We start from the raw sequence: 21,494 nt of genomic DNA on the forward strand, positions 1-21,494 counted from the left end.
CACCACTTTTTGTCTCAAGCAAATGCTATCCTTATTGCTATGCTATCAGCTTGTGTTTAAATTTTGTATTTTAAACAGTTTGTATCATCAGCATACAATTGATATCAATGCAGCAAATAATTTTAATGCTCATTGTTACAACTGAGCACTTACAGCCTAGGCACATTGTTCAGATACAGATTATAATTTGCTCTATCCCCCCACAACAATGCAGTTATTTGTTACCACACAGAATGTGAAATTGCAGGAATAGAGATTTTGTAAACTGAGTGCTAAAGTGAGGAATATTGTGTAAGTGAGATTTCTCTAGTAAAGTCACATATTGCACTCCTTAGATGCCAGAGTTGAATTCTGAAGAAAGAGGAGAATAACAGCTTTTGAAATGTGATTATGTTGGAGAATACTGAGAATCAGGTGCATGGACAGAAAGACAAATGAGTGGATTAGATTAAAGTTAGAATTTTATAAACCAAAGTGCTTGCGAATGTTTAAGTAGAGAAAAATCATCACGTATGCACATTGGAAACAAAGACATAGTGGCCTTCTCCTGGCAACTGTTGAAGAAGAGATTGAGGGTAAAAGCAGAAGAACTAAAGAAGAAAGAAGTATAAAACAGACTTAGAAAAAAAATGAATGGAGGATAGTATTGAGATGTGGACTGAGAAAGGTTTGAAGAAAGCCATTGAATTAATACAATGTCAATTATCCCAATGAGGCTGTGAACAAAAAGAACAAAAAGGATATATCTGCTAAGTATTTATCATGCTGTACTTCAGATTAGCATTGAGAATTTGACTTTAATCTGTAAAACTGCAAACTAGTTAAGATAAAAATTGAAAATGCTCACAATACTCAGCAGATCTGGCAGTATTTCAATCCTTTAAAGTTTTAAGTCACTAACCTTTCATTAGGGCTGTTTATTAATTTAAACTCAAGTGAGGGAAGAATCAGGTGAAAGGAGATTTAGAAATCCAAGGAGAAAAGTCAAGGCAATATAGATGTGCAGTGACTTAGAGTCATAGAATTTTACAATATTGAAACAGACCTTTCAGTCGAACTCATTCATGCCCACTAGATTTCCCAAGCTAGTTTCATTTGCCTGCATTTGGCCTATAATCCTCTAAACTTTCCTATCTACCTCTCCAAATGTCTTTTAGATGTTGTAACTGTACCTGCATCTCCTATTTCCTTTGGCAGATCATTTCATATCCTCTCCACCCTCTGTGTGAAAAAGGTTACCCCTCAGCTAAAGCACACTGAGTGGAAAAAGAATGGACAAGAAATTTAATGGTAATAGTTTGTTAGCAAGTAAGGTCATGGAATGCATAGTAGTAAATAAAAATAAAAACCTTTTAACTGAATGTTGGTGGCAGGCCACTGATCTCTTCTGGTAAAAAAAAAGCCATGGAAACAGATGTAAGCACATCTTTCACCTGCCTTATGGAAAAACCTCTATGTTTATCTGAATGTGAGATATATTCATAAGAGCTAGACACACAAAATCAAGACGAGTTGTTTTGATCTAATTGCCATTACAAATGTATAGTTACTTGGCAAGGCTGGTTGAGAAGTAAATATGCAAGGATACACTTCATTTTGAAAAGGCAGAATGAAACAAAAGAGGAGCAACCCCAATTGGAAAAGATTTCTTGGGGGCCAGTAGTGAGAAAGGATCTTGGGTCAGAAGATCAAGAAATAAAACTAGTAAGTGAAGAGATTAGGAATAAGTAGAGCTAGATTCCAACTGTAGTTATGTAGTTGGACAGAGAATTAAGCAAATAAAAAACTTGAAGCTTGTGATAAAGTCAGTGTAGCAATCTTTTGGTAAAACAGTAAATTCATCAATCTTTCTGTAGATTGAACCAAGCAAATTGGCAAAGGTAATTTGGCAAATGAGATTCCAAAATGCTATCATACCAGTTTTCTGCACAATATGTTTGTGGAAGTAACTAGGGGTAAATCTATTCCAGATCCTAATATTATGTGGTGAGACATGTTTAGTTATCTCATCATAAAAGATCCTCTGTGAAAACATAATATGATTGAATTCCATTATAAGTTTGAAAGTGACATAGCCCAGTTGTGATAAGAATCTTAAAACAGATTCAATTACACAGGAATGAATATAGAAATACCGAAGGTTTACTAAAGTGTACGGTGATAAATAATAATTTAAAGAGCAATTCAAAATGTTTATCAAACATACATTTAAAAATAAACAAAAAATCTCATCAAGAAAGGTCACGAGGGAAGTTAATGAAAATATTAGATTAAAAGAAGAAGCTATACTATTGCAAAAGATGACAATAAGCCTGAAGATTGGGAGTGGCTAAGAAACAAGCAAAACACCAGCAAAGAGACAAATTTTGATTGCAGAACTAAGACTGACTAGCAAACTCACTTTCTCTCTGCCTGTTAAAAAAAAATTGCTGACATCACTGACTGGATGGAAACACCAAGAACTTAAAAGATAACTAATATTCTCTCCTGCTGACAGTCACAGAAATAAATTGACTGACTCTGGTCTCATCTGAAATCCTTACAACTTTAGGGCATTCAAATGATTCTAAATTACATATTCTTTTTTCTCCCTTTTGTATTGCACATTGTCCTTTATAACTTTGAATAAATGTGGACCAACGAAACTACACAAAGGCCTTCTGCTTGGCATTGTGCTTTTGTTACTTTTCTTGAGCTAGCAAGTAATGAATTTGCTCATTTTTGTCTCAGGAAAACCTTGTACACTGTAATTAGCTCCTTAATAGTCTCAGTGAAAACATTTAACTACATTTTATTTGAATAAATCTGTAGCTGTGTGATGAGAAGAACCTAAAACCTCAGTTGCAATAAACTAGTGATAATGTTATTTAGGGGTTATTTTCTATTCCAAGTTATATTTTTCTACATCCAATCAGGTATTTATAAAATAGTTGTCATTCTGGAAGTTGGATAAAATCAACAGAACTAATTGTGATGTTCTATTTTTTTCTCAAAAACTTGACAGAAAGTGTAACTGTAAATGGACATTTGCAATCTGGCTTGCACATATAACCTGTAGTAACATGTTCAGGTTGCTTGTTTTGTGTTGTGGTGCATCTTTTAAAAAAATTGTGCTCTCAATCTGTTCTTGTTGCAAGATATTTTCTAATCAACCTGTTCAGAGATGTTATTACACACCTCTGGAGGTTGGACTTGAACGCAGGATTCTTTGGTCCAGTGGCAGGGTCACTGCCACTGTATTGTAGGATCTCCTGACTCACTTGCACCAAAGGTATTAGACAAAATGGTAGACAACTGATTGAAGGCAGATGCCTATTGTTTAGGACTACGGAAGGAGGAACGGCCATTGTTTTGCAAATGTGGGAGATAAGGGGTGTCTAGAGCCTGGAAGTAAAGGTAACTCCGTTCTGGAGAAAAAAAGGTCCGGGGACCCTAAGTAAGAGAGTAGTTTTTGCTTATTCCCAGTGCCAGGGAGGTAATGAGCAGCAACAACCAAGTGGTATTTGGGCATTATTGTTTCCCAGATACACTGGTGAAACATAAATCTGTACAGTAGCAGATTTCAAGCATGCATGTATAAATACAAATGAGCTAGGTGACAGTAAGATTTTAATAGTGGCATCGCTTTTTTGCAAGAAGGTGGGAGGGCCTTTTCGATAACCGGGAAGTTAAGAATTCTTGCTGTATGTAGGGCATGTGGAAATTCTGGGAAGATGCTAGTTCTGAAGAATTGAAAGGGAGGGATGATCTTGCTGAGGATAATAGTGTGGGAGAGTTGTGGACAGGAAGGTGATGCACGTTTTTGTATTGAGAACACTGTATTCACTGTCATAAGCTGGGAGCTGACTACAAAGTATTTTAAATATTTATGGTGTTTCTTTATTTTGTTGTCTCATATCATCACTTCCACTCACATTTCTCCATATTATTACAACATAAGACTGCTTGTATTGTAATATATATTCAATGTCATGACTAGCAGCAATAAAGAGGTTTTGAGTGATGTTGCAGAGAACTTATGTTGTAATTTTGTTTTGTCAGATAATGGCACGTAGTTTTGGCAAGCGTTACCTCAAGGCATTTGTTAGTGGTTTCTTTGTCGCTGTTCCTGTTACTGTGACATTTCTGGATCGTGTGGCATACATCGCAAGAGTGGAGGGTGCATCAATGCAGGTACAGTAGACAAATTTTGCTTTGTGCTCATACGAGGCAAACTGTAAGCATACGATGAAATTGAGCATATTTGCTTCTGTACAACTACTGGTCATTTCATTGTGATTGTGATTAATGTATATTTCGGTCTCGTGCTTCAAGTGCAGAAGTTCAACAGTTGAATACACTTCAATTATTGGAATTTTGTAATAAGACCATAAGACCATAAGACCATAAGACATAGGAGTGGAAGTAAGGCCATTCGGCCCATCGAGTCCACTCCGCCATTCAATCATGGCTGATGCGCATTTCAGCTCCACTTGCCAGCGTTCTCCCCGTAGCCCTTAATTCCTCTAGACAACAAGAACCTATCAATCTCGGCCTTGAAGACATTTAGCGTCCCGGCTTCCACTGCACTCCGTGGCAATGAATTCCACAGGCCCACCACTCTCTGGCTGAAGAAATGTCTCCGCATTTCCGTTCTGAAATGACCCCCTCTAATTCTAAGGCTGTGTCCACGGGTCCTAGTCTCCTCGCCTAACAGAAACAATTTTCTAGCATCCACCTTTTCAAAGCCATGTATTATTTTGTACGTCTCTATTAGATCTCCCCTTAATCTTCTAAACTCCAATGAATACAACCCCAGTATCCTCAGCCGTTCCTCATATGCTAGACCTGTCATTCCAGGGATCATCCGTGTGAATCTCCGCTGGACACGTTCCAGTGCCAGTATGTCCTTCCTGAGGTGTGGGGACCAAAACTGGACACAGTACTCCAAATGGGGCCTAACCAGAGCTTTATACAGCCTAATACAGCTTGTTTAGCCACTTTTAACAACTGATTATGCCTATTTTCCTCCAGGAATTATTGGCTATTAATTGTAGTAATCAAGGCCAAATAAAATGTAATCCTTTTGTTTCTTTTATTAATTATGAATTTAATTTGTGAAAATATGGAAAAAAACAATTTGGTTTGAAAAATGCACATGTGCATAAATGCTGAATAATTGCTTAATCACAGTATTTCTGGAAACTCTTTGTGTACCCGACTCAGTTGTTAAAATGCTGAAAATGTGTTGCTGGAAAAGCGCAGCAGGTCAGGCAGCATCCAAGGAACAGGAGAATCTACGTTTCGGGCATAAGCCCTTCTTCAGGAATGAGGAAAGTGCATCCAGCAGGCTAAGATAAAAGGTAGGGAGGAGGGACTTGGGGGAGGGGCGTTGGAAATGCGATAGGTAGAAGAAGGTCAAGGTGAGGGTGATAGACCGGAGTGGGGTGGGGGTGGAGAGGTCAGGAAGAAGATTGCGGTTAGGAAGGTAGGTGAGAGGTTGGAGTGGGCGAGAGGGGTGGAGAAGTTGAGGTGGTTAATGTCGAGGCGGCAGTTGGCTATGAAGAGATCGAGGGTAGGTAAGAGGTCAGCATGGGGTGTCCAGGTGGATGGGGTGTGTTGGAGGCGGGAGAAGGGGTCGTCAGAGGATGGGCGAGAATCTTGGTTGAAGAAGTAGGCACGGAGGTGAAGGTGCGGAAGAATTGTTCGATGTCACGCCGCGTGTTACCCTCTGGCCCTTGGAACATGCAGCCCTCCATTCCCTCTGTTCCAACCCCAACCTCACTATTAAACCGGCAGACAAGGGAGGCATGGTAGTAGTTTGGCGCACCGACTTTACACCGCTGAGGTTAAACGCCAGCTCGCGGACACCTCCTCCTACTGCCCCCTTGACCATGACCCCACCTTCCACCACCAAACCATCATCTCCCAGACCATCCATAACCTCATCACCTCAGGGGATCTCCCATCCACCACCTCCAACCTCATAGACCCACAAACCCGCACCGCCCGTTTCTACCTCCTGCCCAAAATCCACAAACCTGACTACCCCAGCCGACCCATTGTCTCAGCCTGCTCCTGCCCCACCGAACTCATCTCTGCATACCTCGACATGGTCCTGTCCCCCTTAGTCCAAGAACTCCCCACCTACGTTCAGGACACCACCCACGCCCTCCACCTCCTCCATGATTTTCGCTTCCTCGGTCCCCAATGCCTTATCTTCACCATGGACATTCAGTCCCTGTACACCTTCATCCTCCATCACGAAGGACCCAAAGCCCTCCTCTTCTTCCTTTCCCGCCGAACCAACCAGTACCCTTCCACTGACACCCTCCTTCGACTGACTGAACTGGTCCTCACCCTGAACAACTTCTCTTTCCAATCCTCCCACTTCCTCCAAACCAAAGGAGTAGCCATGGGCATCCGCATGGGCCCCAGCCATGCCTGCCTTTTCGTTGGATATGTGGAACAGTCTATCTTCCGCAGCTACACTGGCACCACCTCCCACCTTTTCCTCAGCTACATCGACGACTGTATCGGCGCTGCCTCGTGCTCCCACGAGGAGGTTGAACAGTTCATCCACTTTACCAACACCTTCCACCCCGACCTCAAATTCACCTGGACCGTCTCAGACTCCTCCCTCCCTTCCTCGATCTTTCCATTTCTATCTCGGGTGACCGAACACGGACTTTTACTATAAACCGATCTAGCTACCTAGACTACACCTTCTCTCACCCTGCCCCCTGTAAAACACCATCCCATATTCCCAATTCCTTCGTCTCCGCCGCATCTGCTCCCAGGATGACCAGTTCCAATACCGTACAACCCAGATGGTCTCCTTCTTCAAAGACTGCAATTTCCCCCCAGACGTGGTCGACGATGCCCTCCACCGCATCTTCTCCACTTCCCGCTCCTCCGCCCTTGAGCCCCGCCCCTCCAACCGCCACTAGGACAGAACCCCACTGGTCCTCACCTACCACCCCACCAACCTCCAGATACATCGTATCATCTGCCGTCATTTCCGCCACCTCCAAACGGACCCCACCACCAGGGATATATTTCCCTCCCCTCCCCTATCAGCGTTCCAAAAAGACCACTCCCTCCATGACTCCCTCGTCAGGTCCACACCCCCCACCAATCCAACCTCTACTCCCAGCACCTTCCCCTGCAACCGCAAGAAATGCAAAACTTGCGCCCACACCTCCCCCCCCCCTTACTTCCCTCCAAGGCCCCAAGGGATACTTCCATATCCGCCACAATTTCACCTGCACCTCCACACACATTTGGGGCAGCACGGTGGCACAGTGGTTAGCACTGCTGCCTCACAGTGCCAGAGACCTGGGTTCAATTCCTGCCTCAGGCAGGACTGTGTGGAGTTTGCACATTCTCCCCGTGTCTGCGTGGGTTTCCTCTGGGTGCTCCGGTTTCCTCCCACAGTCCAAAGATGTGCAGGTCAGGTGAATTGGCCATGCTAAATTGCCCGTAGTGTTAGGTAAGGGGTAGATGTAGGGGTATGGGTGGGTTGCGCTTCGGCGGGGCGTTGTGGACTTGTTGGGCCGAAGGGCCTGTTTCCACACTGTAAGTAATCTAATCTAAACATCATTTATTGCATCCGCTGTACCCGATGTGGCCTACTCTATACTGGGGAGACAGGCCTCCTACTTGTGGAACGTTTGAGAGAACACCTCTGGGACACCCGGACCAACCAACCCAACCACCTGTGGCTCAACACTTCAACTCCCCCTCCCACTCCACTAATGACATGCAGGTCCTTGGACTCCTCCATCGCCAGGCCATAGCAACACGACGGTTGGAGGAAGAGCGCCTCATCTTCTGCCTAGGAACCCTCCAACCACAAGGGATGAACTCAGATTTCTCCAGTTTCCTCATTTCCCCTCCCCCCACCTTGTCTCAGTCCCAACCCTCGAACTCAGCACCGTCTTCCTAACCTGCAATCCTCTTCCTGACCTCTCCGCCCCCACCCCACTCTGGCCTATCACCCTCACCTTGACCTCCTTCTACCTATCGCATTTCCAACGCCCCTCCCCCAAGTCCCTCCTCCCTACCTTTTATCTTAGCCTGCTGGACGCACTTTCCTTATTCCTGAAGAAGGACTTATGCCCGAAACGTCGATTCTCCTGTTCCTTGGATGCTGCCTGACCTGCTGCGCTTTTCCAGCAACACATTTTCAGCTCTGATCTCCAGTATCTGCAGTCCTCACTTTCTCCTCAGTTGTTAAAATGTTTTCTGGTGTCATAAGTGTGTAGAATATTTTATCATTCTTATGGCTATCAGGCTATCATTGGGATTTAGGCACTTATTATGTATTTATTTTACCGAATGCAGAGAGTACAAACCATAATTCAGGGTGTCCAAAGCAGCTTGGAGCTCCAAATGGGATTGATAAGTGCCTTGGAATAGTGAATGCATCAAAGGATACTTAGGGAAGTAAGGGTGGAAATTATGGAGGCACCAGTCAAAATTGTCCAATCCTCCTTAGATACAGGGGTGGAGAATTGCAAATGTTTCATACTTATTCAAAATTTGATGCAAAGAAACTACAGGCCAATCTTTTAGAAATAATGATATAGATAATAGAAATCATAAATTAATATTGTAGAACAGAGGGGCCTAGTGGTGCATGTACAATATTCTTTGAAGTTTGTGTCATTTATAGACAGAGTGGTTAAAAAGGCGTTTGGCATGTTTGCCTTCATTGCTCAGCCCTTTGAGTATAGGAGTTGGGAAGTCATGTTGAGGTTGTACAGGACATTGGTGAGGTTTCTTCTGGAGTACTGTGTCCAGTTCTGGTTGCCCAGTTATAGGAAGGAAATTGTTAAGCTGTAGAGGGTATGGAAGAGATTTACCAGGATGTTGCTGGGTATGGAAGGCTTGAATTATAAAGATAGGCTGGAACTTTTTCCACTGAAGTGTAGGAGGTTGACAGGTGATCTTATATAGGTTTATAAAATCATGAGAGGTACAGATACAGCTAATGGTGGTTTTCTTTTCCCTTGGATGGGGAATTTCAGGACTGGGGGCACATTTTTACGATGAGAGGAGAAAGATTGAAAAAAAATGAGGAGAAATGTTTTTACATGGAGGGTGGTTAGTGTGTGGAATCAACTTTCAGAGGAAGTGATAGATATGGGTACAATTACCATGTTTAAAAGAGATTTGGATAAGTACATGAATAGGAAAGGTTTGAAGGGTTATGGGCCAGGAACAGGCAGGTGGGATTATGTTCAGATTGGTTGGACCCAAGGGTCTGTTTCTGTGCTGTATGAATATATGATACTGAGTCACTTGAGCAATGGTGATGAGGATATGATAATGAGTAGTCAGAGTTACAATCTACATCAGTGGCTCTGGTGAGGAAACTGAGTCCATTGTACCTAAGTTTACTGACGGAATAAAATTAGTTGAGAAAGTAAGAATTGACGACATTATAAAGACAAAACAGACGTTCTCAATTAGTGGACAAGAACTTAGCAGATGGAACATAATACAGAGAGCAATATGTATTTAGAAATGGATGCTCAGTATCATCAGCAAAGTGAGATGGGAACGAGGCACCTCAACCTCACCAGGTGCGACTTCAACTTGAGCTAGGATGGTGCCAGCAGGCACCCACAGGTAGGAGGATCAACTGGCAGTGACTCCTTGACCTCCCTCCAAACTATCAAGAGGTTCCTTCCCTCTCTGCCTTCCTTTTGCTAGTGACTCCATTGTTTGCAGCAGCTGAAGCCAAGGATGGTATGCCTACATCTGTTCAGGAAACTCTCAAGGTCGTAAGCCCTCAAAGGGCACTTGCCAAAGTTTTAATTGTCATTAGGGTGTAGCACTCACCAAAAACTGTCCGCTACCCAGATGGAAGGGCAGTACCTAGATGTTGTGGTAGGCAAAGGGAAGAACAGATATTTTGAGGGCACATTGGTGGCACAGCTTAGTAATCAATTTATTAACTTTTCACCAATGTAGACGGAAAAAGGACATGAACAGTTCTAACGTTTGCTGTAGTCTCATTTCCCCACTGGAGGATGACATGTTTGAAATGAAAGCATGGAACCTCTTCCCCCATGACAACGGGGTGCTTTTTTTCTATCAGAAAACCTTTGATTATCTCACACCATCAGCAATGTGTGTCTAAAGTTGCTCTCATCACCGACCATTTTGGGGATAGCAGTCAAGAGTCAAGATTAGAGTGGTGCTGCAAAAGCACAGCAGGTCAGGCAGCATCTGAGGTCTTGACTTTGATCTCCAGCATTTACAGTCCTCACTTTCGCCAATAGCAGTCAAGACTCTGGTGATAGCATTCAAGGGCGCTTACTTTGTCCGACACATTCCCTTTGTCGTTCAAAAGGGATGATACTGGGGTTAGCCACAAAATAGGTCCCACACAGCCAATTAATGGACAGTCACATTTGACTGGTATCTACAGGGTGCCCGAGGACAAGTTTTTAATGCCATAGCCTCTACAACCCTACCAAACGCTCTCAGCATATGAGGCAGGGAATTTCCAGCTGAAATGTGATTCTCTGTGTTCCTTAGTGGGCAAGCATTTCCACCTGCACAGCCATGGTGTTGGAAGCATAGTTACTGGGACCATTTTGTTCAAGGTATTTGGCCTCCATTTTGCAAGAGACATAGCCCATGTTGTTTTTGCACTCCATAATCCCCTGTTCACAGGGGAGGACCTACAATGTAGCTGCTGCTGATGCATTTTTAAAAATTCATTTGCAGGATGAAGGCCCCGCCAGCATTTAGTGCCTATCTTCGAGGGCTGTTAGAGTCAGCCAAGTATAGTGTAGGTAAGGATGGCAGTTTCCTTCCCTAACGGAAATTAGTGACCCAGATGGGTTTTACTAACACTGGCTAGTTTTTGAAGAAACTCAACATCCACCAGAGGAAATAATCCATGATTGAAAAAGAACTATTGAGTTCGATATGGGCCTTCTAACATTTTAATAAATTTGTCACAAACAATGTGTCGGAGACAGTTGTGTACACGTATCACAATCTTCTTGCATTCTTTGAACGCTTTAAAGGCAAGAATGTGAGACTATTTCACTGGAGTCTTACGTTACAGACTTTTAATTTACAAATCACACATGTTGCAGATCGTAAGAAAGTAATCGCAGATGCATTATCATGGATTTAACTGATAAGTATAGATAAGATTGGTATCTATTCAATGTTATATATGTGGGAAGAAATTAATATGAACTTAGATGAAAGTTATGTGTATGTCATGATAATGTGGTTAAGGGATAGAGAAAAAAATGAAGCCATCTTTTCTTTCTGATGGTTCTTTTCTTCTCTTAAGGGGGAAGTGTTATGAGGTGTAGATGTGTGCTCTATCCTTAAGAGAGAGGAAGCTAGTAAGGACTAGCATAGTCATCACGCAATAAGTCCAATTTGACGATGTAACTGGCTTGCCAACTTTTCTCAATACAGTCCTCCAATCTCAGTATTGGGGATGAGTCTGATTTTGTTATGGCGTTGACCTTCCGATAATCCACATAAAATCATTGAGTCCTGTCTGGTTTGGGAACGAGGATGGTCGGCGAATTCCACTCGCTCTGGCTTGGTTCGATGATATCCTTGTTGAGCATGGCCTCCACTTCCTTCTGGACCTGTCTGGCTTTCAAAGGATTGAGCTGATAGGGGTATTGCTTTTTTTGGAACAGTATTCCCTATGTCTACTTCATGTGCAATAGCATTAGTCCTCTCCATTTGATTCCTGCATATATCTTCATGCTAAAGTAACAAATCTTTCAACTGCATACTATGCTCCAGAGACAGATAGTTTACCAACCTGTCCCAATCCTCAAGGAATTATTCATTTTTAAACATATTTTGAGGCACATCAAGATCCACAATATCTGGATTTGATTCCTCACTCTTTAAGGCAGTAACTAACACCTGTTTCTCCAGTTCTTTCTCTCTAGTATAATACGGTTTCAACATGTTCACATGACATACCCGATACAGTATTTTTCTATTGGTATCTTTACTAGATAGTCCACTTGACTCAACTTTTTCTCAATTTGATAGGGACCATTAAATCTGGCTTTGAAGGGATCTTCTATCACTGGTAACAGTACTAACAGATCATCCCCTGAGGAAAACGTCTGAATCTCAGAGGTTTTATCTGCCACCTGCTTCATTCTATGCTGTGCCCTCTTTAGGTGCTGTTTAACTAACTCACCTAATCGATTTAATCTGTCCCTCATCTCTGATACACAATCTAAGTGTGAGATCTCCAACTTTGGTCCTGTCAATTTTTCTTTAATTAATTTCAAAGAGCCTCTTGCTCTTTGATACATGCCCGAGTATTAACTTGAAGAAAGTGAACTGAATAGATTCATTTGGGGCATCTCTAATGGCAAACAATACGAATGGGATACCTTTATCCCAATCATTCAGGTAATCCTGATAGTGTGCTGTCAACATGCTTTTCAAGGTCTGATGTAACCTTTCTAAAGCTCCCTGGGATTCATGATGATACACATTGGATTTAAAGTGGTGTATACTTAAGCTATCCACAACCTCCTTAAACAGCCTAGCAGTAAAATTTGACCCTTAGTCTGTCTGAATCGCTCTGGGTAGCCCATACCATGTGAAGAAAGCTACTAACTCCTCTACTACCCTTTTTGCCTTGATATTCCCGAAGGGAATTGCCTCAGGTAATCTGGAAGACACACCCATTATGGTTAACAAGTACTGGTTCCCACTTTTAGTTCTCAGGAGGGGGCCTACACAATCAATTAGAACTTGCGTGAAAGTCTCTTCAAATGGGGGAATTGGCAACAAAGGTACCGCCTGTGGCTTAGTTACCATTTGGCATGTATGACACATATGGCAAAAGTTAACCACATCTTTGTGCATTCCAAGCCAATAAAAATGTTTTTGTGCCTTAGCCTGAGTCGTTTGTATCCCTAGGTGACCTCCTACAGTTCATGTGCTACCCATAACACTTCCTGTCTGTATGCTACCAGCAACATAATCTAGTGCATTTCAGCCCATTTCACCTCTGCACTAACTTGCCATAGTCTCCATTTCCCACTTAGAGTTCTATCTTTCACATAGTAATCTTCAGGAATATTTTCTACCTCCTTTTCAGAGTACGCATCCACATATATATCTTTTAGCGTCTTGTCTTTCTGTTGCAAATCCCTTAGTCTTTCAGGACTTAGCACTTCTGCCTGACCCTCTGCCTGTTCAGGTTTTCCCTGCACCATTTCCTCAAACAGGGTGTCTGATAACTGAACCTCAACTCCTTCATTTTTCTCTTTAGTTTTTGCTTCCTGCTGTGACTTATGATAGTGGGATCTGGTTACTACACAATCTAGGAAAATATCAGGATATTTTTCTTTTAACTCCTCAGTTTCTTGGTCTTGCTTGGGCTTTTCCACAACAAGGTGTGTCACTCCCACCTTGGACCCTGCTAAATCTTTCTCAAGAATAAACTGGATTCCTGGAACTGACTCTCTGCAATCACTCCCACTATTACTTCCCCAGGCCCCAGGCTTGAGTTGGCATTCCAACCTGATCTTACACAGGGGAACGCTAAATTTCTGTTAATCTATCCCACAAATGACACTCTCAGGTAACAGATCAGAAAAAAGTGCAAATTTGTTCAGTTTTACTTTTAGAAACTGGTTAGATTGTATATCTCTCAAAATTATAACTTCTTGCCCTTCTCCCCTTGTTCTTTCTGAGTAAACGTTACCCACAGAGACAAATTCTTTATAGAGATCAGGCACTAACTCCATATCAAGCCTCTGCCTAGGTTGTGCACGCTCCTGCAGCTCATTGGCTCTTCTTGGGGTTTCCTTTACTACTTTCACTAATGATACTGGCTTAGCTTCTTTAACCACATCTTTTCCCACAGTGCCTTTCTTTAACAACCAGCACTGTGACTTTACGTATCCCACTTTCTGGCAGTGAAAACTCCTTTTCCAAGTGCCCTTTTTGAACCACCAGCGCTGTAATTTTCTGTGTCCCACTCCATTACAGTGAAAACACTGAGGCTTTTCATCTCCTTTCCATCCTGTAAGGATTCTTTAATCTGTGGTAAACTGTAATCAGTGTTCACTGTTTCGTAGTGTAGGATCTCCCCTTCTCCCAAATTCTGTCCCTCACAGGACGAAATTCTGGCAGGAAGCTTGTGTTATGCACCAACATGTATTCATCTGCTAACTCTGCTGCCCATCTCACTTCTTGAACTGTCTATTCATTCACATGACTTCCACCATTTCTGGAAGTGAGTTTTAAAGCTCCTCCAGCAGAATAATCTCTCTTAGAGCCTCATATGTCTTATCTATCTTTAAGGCCCACACCTTTTCAACAAAGTGACTATGTTTAATTCTTTCGAATGCAACATACATATGACCTGGTTCCTTCTTTATGTTTCTGAACTGCTGTCTATACACTAGTGGTACCTATTCATAAGCTCTTAAAATAGCTTGTTTGACCTCTTCATAATCTCTTGACCCCTCATCTGATAGCGCAGCAAATACCTCACTCGCTGTGCCTACCAGTTTAGTCTGAACTAGCATTTCCCATAAATCCTCAAACTACCTCATCTGCCTAGCCAATGTTCCAAATGAAATAAAGAAGGCTTCAACATCTTTCTCATCAAAATGTGGCAGAGTTTTGAAGTATGTGCATATATCACTACCATCTCTTTTAATCTACATCCTGTTAGCTTGACTTTGCTGACTAAGTTGAAATGTCTCAAATTCATATTCTCTCTCTTTGCTCAACCATAAACCTTCTCTCACTCTCTTTCTTCTGTTTCTCTCTCCCTTTGTTCATCTTCTAACTCCATTTTCCTCAATAGTAATTTAAGTTTTTCTGACTTGACTGCACTTCTCTATTTCTCTGACACACCTAAGTGTTTGAGTAATTCCCTTACAATTTCAGCTTTACTTTTGTCCTTGGTTAAACCCAATTCTAACGTCTTTGCTAATTCTAAGAATATGGGCTTTTTTGTTTCTTTGTAAACTTTCTTGGCAAATTTGGGAATCATCTTCAAATCCTAGAACCTCTTTAGCCATTTTAAGAGCCATTTCTCTCATTTTTAATTTAACTAACTACAAGTAACCAAAATTAAACCATCTGTCCTACCTATGTTAGAAAAATACACAACACCAGGTTATAGTCCAACAGATTTATTTGGAAGCACTAGCTTTCGGAGCACTGCTCCTTCATCAGGTGGTTGTTCATGAAGGAGCAGCGCGCTGAAATCTAGTGCTTCCAAATAAACCTGTAGGACTATAACCTGGTGTTGTGTGATTTTTAATTTTGTACATCCCACTCCAACACGGGCATCTCCAAATAATATCTCACCTACGTTTTACTTAAAGATCTAGGACACTAACTGGCAAGTGGTTAAATCTACTGGGCTTTTCTTGTACCCCAAATCTATTCAAATCTGTCCAAATCTCAGACTAGATCTGTCTAAACCTATTGAAATCACGAATCTGAGACCCAAACAGTTCAAATCCCAGCAAAGAGCCCCCAAACTGCTATGACACAGAGTAAACCCCTCTGCTAACTTAAATCTGACTTACAGAGAAGCTTATCTCATGCTGTAATCTGTCAAATTTTGAGAGGCAAAGAAGTATCCCAGAGGTCACTATTTAAAATAAAAATTAGCAACTTAAGTCCAAAAGAGAACATTAAACAACTATTTGCAATTCCTTTCTCTTAAATCTATCTTTTTCCCCCAGTCTGCGATGCTGGCTGGATTAAAAAACCCTGATTAATATTTACAAAAAAATTAATCATGGTTCAAAACCAGTCAGCTTTGTCGATTTTCCCTTGTAAATTTTCCTCTGTAGATTTTTCTCAAGGTCTTCAGTGTTCTCCTGCACAGATTTCTTATGGACAGGTACATTTCAGAGAGCAGTTTGGTTAGCAGTCTATGCTTGTTGGTGTTGTTGACAGTTCTCCCACTAACTGTTCAAAATGACTGGTTTTATACCCCAAAACATCGGATTATTTCATTGGTTTGAAGTCATCAAAACATTACATTCAAATTTGATTGGGGCAAATTTTAAACTGATTGGCTGAAATTCAATTTATTTTTTCCCCACAGCAATGCACTCCAGCTATTTGTTTCAACCAAGTGTTACATTTTAAATTGTTCAGGACACTCTGTGCTTTTAGTCAGTCTTTGCTAGCTTCCTCCCTCTCTTGAATGTACAGTACACACTTACGCCTTTATAATGCCAAGGATCCCAAATATGTCTTTAACAGCTTTCCCAAATTGGTCTGCTACCTTCAAAAACTGTGTACATGTACCTCCCAGATGTCTCAGTTCTTGTACACCTATCAAAGTGTATATTTCCCACTTTTCCTCATAAAATTCTATCTGTAACCTGGCTTTCCATTTTGCCAGTCGTTTTATGTTCTTGCTGAAGTCTCATAGTTTACTACCTTTCTGAATTTTGTATCATGCGTTGTCTGCCAAGTTCGGATCATTATCATTAATCAAAAAAGTAGACTCCTAATGTTGACTACTGGGGAGCACCACTAAATACCTATCCATAATTCTAAATGGATTGAGCAGTTCAAAAAGTCAGCTCTGACCGCATCTCAAGGGCAGTTAGAACTGGGCAATTAATGCTGGCCCACCCAGTGATAAGCGCTCACATCTGCATGAATAATACATTTTTAAAATACTGACTTCTTTGGAATATAGGAGGAAGTGAGGACTGCAGATGCTGGAGATGAGAACTGAAAATGTGTTGCTGGAAAAGCGCAGCAGGTCAGGTAGCATCCAAGGAGGTGGTGCTGAGTTCGAGGGTTGGGACTGAGACAAGGTGGGGGGAGGAGAAATGAGGAAACTGGAGAAATTTGAGTTCATCCCTTGTGGTTGGAGAGTTCCTAGGTGGAAGATGAGGCGCTCTTCCTCCAGCTGTCGTGTTCCTATGGCCTGACGATGGAGGAGTCCAAGGACCTGCATGTCATTGGTGGAATGGGAGCGGGAGTTGAAGTGTTCAGCCACGGGGTGGTTGGGTTGGTTGGCCCAGGTGTCCCAGAGGTGTTCTCTGAAACGTTTCACAAGTAGGCGGCCTGTTTCCCCAATATAGAGGAGGCCACATCGGGCACACTTCATTTACTTCATCTGCTGCACGCGATGTGGCCTCCCCTATATTGGGGAGACAGGCCGCAGAATGTTTCAGAGAACACCTCTGGGACACCCGGACCAACCAACCCAACCACTCCGTTGCTCAACACTTCAACTCCCCCTCCCATTCCACCAATGACATGCAGGTCCTTGCACCCCTCCATCACCAGACTATAGCAACACGACGGTTGGAGGAAGAGCGCCTCACCTTCCGCCTAGGAACCCTCCAACCACAAGGGATGAACTCAGATTTCTCCAGTTTCCTCATTTCCCATTCCCCCACCTTGTCTCAGTCAAATCCCTTGAACTCAGCACCACCTTCCTAACCTGCAATCTTCTTCCTGACCTCTCCGCCCCCACCCCCACTCCGGCCTATCACCCTCACCTTAACCTCTTTCCACCTATCGCATTTCCAATGCCCCTTCCCCAAGTCCCTCCTCTCTACCTTTTATCTTAGCCTGCTTGGCACACTTTCCTCATTCCTGAAGAAGGGCTTATGCCCGAAACGTCGATTCTCCTGTTCCTTGGATGCTGTCTGACCTGCTGCGCTTTTCCAGCAACACATTTTCAGTTTCTTTGGAATATAGAAGCACATTTTATTATTAAGGAGAAGAGGGTCACTTAAGCGCACAATTGGCTAAGAGATCTAGGCAGGACATAATGGTGAACAGCTGCAAGAACTTAATTAACTGAAAGGCTTTGAAAAATCTGCAGTGCATCTTTCATCTAGGCGGTATTGTCTGTGCAAAGTGAAGACAGTTCAACAATTTCTGCTGACTTATGCTACAACTGACCAGCAATATTTAATATCCCTGGTAAAGATATTCAATCAGACATCAAATGACAGACATCACCAGCATGCATTTTGTCAGGGGTACAAGCCTGGTAGTTGTTAGAAAAATTGTTTGGACGCAGTTACAGTAATTAAGTGTTTTTGTGCAGCGTAATCTTGAAGTCTTTGAAAATAATATATAAGCACATGTCCTTAGCTATAATACGGTCATGCTTTTCTCCATGGAAGCTTTTTTGTGAAAAGATCTATGGTGATGGAATACCTGAGATAATATTTAGTCATTCATAACAACATAAATTGGAATACAATGCATTTAAAATGTTGCAGATTTATAGGCACTCCTAAGAACTATAATTGGGGAAATTCATAAGTAAGATCGCTTTTATAACACAGAGATTCGCTAGCAGGTTCTGTGGTTATTTTGTGAACCAGCAAAACTGGATAGTTTTTGGTCCTTGGATGATCAAGCGAGACAGTTGTATTTTTAAGTATCCAACATCCCATTTAAAAAACAAAAAATGCTCAAACTCTTCTGAGATCACACTGAATTCCGTTTTTGTCAAATAAATGACAATAAACATTAGTTAGATATTCACTTTGTTCCTGAAGTAACAGTGAGTGAGTGATCAAATGAACGAATTAATAATTCTTGGTCATTAGAAGTAAGAAAATCAGAAGAATCTCATGCCTCTTTTCTTAATTTTGTTCTAAAAACTGGTAAACCCCAAACACCTTATTTGTGGAAAATATCATTTATCCTTAATCGTTGCGGGCAGTAATGTTTGATGCAATGTCTTACATTATGACTTCATAAAGAAGTCAACTATTGTGATAAACTCAAAGATTATTCTATAGTATTCATTATTAACTGTCTGAAAAAAAAATCATTTTGATTAGAAGATGTAAGTGTAGGGTTATATTTTATCTCTCCTGATCAACCACTTTTATAGTTTGAATTTTGTATAATGTATATTTCTGTGAATTTTGCAAAACGAATTTCAAAGGGATCATAAGATAATTTGCAATGTTAGCAAATGGCGTTGATCTATTCTGTACTTTAAAAGAATAAGATATTGATGAAAGGAATAGCTCAAACACACAAATTCCTTCATGTATACCTAGCACCTATCCAGATGGAGAGGCATATTGTTGATTTTATCTCAACCAATCCTGAAGTTATTCTGCAATTTAATTTGTAATTAAATGTACTAGATGTGTTTTTAATTTCTGATACAAATCACTTTCTAATTTCACACTCAGGTGGCTATTAAAACCATCATCTAGCAACTTTCTTCCTCCCTTACTGTTTCTGTACTGAATTGTGACTGTTACTTATTAATCTTTTACTTTAGATGTGGTTTTAACACATTGGCAACTTGCCTTCATGGAGGAAGTAGAAACTGCATTACAGTTAGCTGAGCATTCCATTATGGTTCCATCTGCGCACACTCCACTGTTGCTTATTACCTGCACTTCATGCTGATCTTCATACTTCATACTGTTGAAAATCTTTGAACATTATATAAATTAAATTCATGAATATGAGAATGTGGCACTTTAAAATTGAATAATTGTTTTGATTGATGCGGAATGTTGAAATGTTCATTTTGTAAAAATGAAGTTCTGTTTAGCTAGATTCTCTTTGCTTATCTATGCCTATTGCACTTGAAACAGTACCTCCTCATACCCTCTGAGTCTTTCTCTTTGAAAGCTGAAGCAAATTAAAAATTTTGTTTGTTCACTGTGCCTTCATTCTGATTAGATATTTTTCATTGGCTGTATTTTTGATTATTATTTTGGTTTTGATGTGCTTATTGCATAACTTATTATTTTCCTTTCTATTTTTTCCTAATCTATTAACTATCTTCATAATTTTTCCTTTTTTTTCAAGGTTTACTTTTTTTTTATTGGAATTGTCACACATGTTTTAAATTCACAATTTAATTGCCCTTTCACTGCTGATCCAGGGTTCTTTAGGAAGTGTTGCACTCACTTTACTTGTGGGAATAAGTGGCTATTTAATCATTTCTCATTATTTGTCTGCCGTTTTGGCTACTAATTATGTGTTACAATTGGTCTACTTTCCTTTATATCTCATGAGAACTATCATTGTTTCCTCTACTTATCAATATTTTATAACAAAACCAAATATTGTCTTTATCAAGATGGAGAGTGAGAGAGTTGATTCGGAGACTAGGGTGCTGAATCTAAATACAGGAGACAATGAACATATGAGGCATGAGTTGGCCTTGATAGACTGGTGAGAGGTACTGAAAGGGATGACAGTGACTAGGCCAGAGGTGGGGAACCTTTTCATGTTGGAAGGCTGCAATATGTTAGTTGTAGTCTAATAAGGCTGCATCCAAGAAACTTCAATTATATATTCTTCAAAATTCACACTATTTTGTAAAAATCTAACTACTATGTACTAACTAAAAAAAATTTTTAAAAATGTTAATTCTAAAGTTAACTAACCTTTTAATGACTTTGTTGTCTGTTTTTTGTAGGAAAGCATTGGAATATTTGGTTGCAGCGTGGAGGTTTGCTGTTTTAGCTGATCCTCTAGATGGCTGACCTATTTGTAACCTTAAATCTACATTCCTGCAGATTAAAATAAAAATAATAAAGGATGAATATAAACATATTAATAAAAAATAAAAGATTTGTTCTGCAAACTTTGGATTCATTCAAAAGGCCACACACAATGGCCTAGAAGGCTGCATGCGGCCTTAAGGCCACAGGTTCCCCACCCCTAGACTAGGCAATGGCAATAATTCAAGGAATGCATAAGGGAACTGCAACAACTGTTGACTCCTATCTGGCATAAAAGCGAAATGGGTAAGAGGACCAATCCATGGCTTACAAAGGAAATTAGAGAAAGTATCCAATCCAAGGAAGAAGCATACAGATTGGCCAAGAAAAATAATAGAGACAAAAAAACTGTAGATGCTGGAATCCAAGGTAAACAAGTAGGAAGCTGGAAGAATACAGCAAGCCAGGCAGCATTAGGAGGTAGAAAAGTCGATGTTTTGGGTGTAACATTTCTTCAGGTCTGAGGATTGGGAGCAGTTTAGAATTGATCAAAGAAGGATGAAGGGATTGATTGAAAAGGGGAAAATACAGTATGAAAATAATCTTGCAGGGAACATAAAGAATGACACTAAGTGTTTCTATACGTACGTGAAGAGAAAGCAGCTAGTGAAGACAAATATAAGTCCCCTACAGTCAGAAATGAGGGAATATACAATAGGGGGCAAAGAAATGGCTGAGCAACTGAATACATACTTTGATTATGTGTTCACAAAAGAGGAACAAATCAAACACCAGAAATGTTGGAAAATGCAAGATTTACAAAAAGGGAAGAACTGAAGGAGATCAATATTAGTAGACAAATGTTGTTGGGAAAATTCTGGGGATTGAAGGTGGGTAAATCCTCAGGGCCTGATAATCTCCATTCCAGAGTTCTTCAGGAAGTGACTGTAGAAATAGCAGATGCATTGGTGGTAATGTTTCAGGATGCTACAGGCTCTGGAAAAGCCCCTGCAGATTGGTGGGTTGAGAATGTTACTCCAGTATTCA

General features: G+C 41.1%; 1 protein-coding gene across 7 annotated transcripts in view; it reads left to right on the top strand.

Annotated features, from left to right (window-relative positions):
• immp2l (inner mitochondrial membrane peptidase subunit 2) overlaps positions 1-21,494 on the top strand; it is a 531,344-nt gene that overhangs the window by 6,718 nt on the left and 503,132 nt on the right. For 6 of the 7 annotated variants that reach the window (XM_072552094.1, XM_072552096.1, XM_072552097.1 and 3 more), the window contains exon 2: positions 4,042-4,173. In XM_072552094.1, the coding sequence (XP_072408195.1) occupies positions 4,045-4,173 (129 nt within the window). In that variant the 5' untranslated portion in view covers positions 4,042-4,044. Of the gene's footprint in view, positions 1-1,197; positions 1,291-4,041; positions 4,174-21,494 lie in introns of those variants that run through there. The other variant, XM_072552092.1, reaches the window with a different exon arrangement.

Source organism: Chiloscyllium punctatum, chromosome 32, assembly GCF_047496795.1.
Source record: "Chiloscyllium punctatum isolate Juve2018m chromosome 32, sChiPun1.3, whole genome shotgun sequence".
Classification (NCBI taxonomy): domain Eukaryota; kingdom Metazoa; phylum Chordata; class Chondrichthyes; order Orectolobiformes; family Hemiscylliidae; genus Chiloscyllium; species Chiloscyllium punctatum.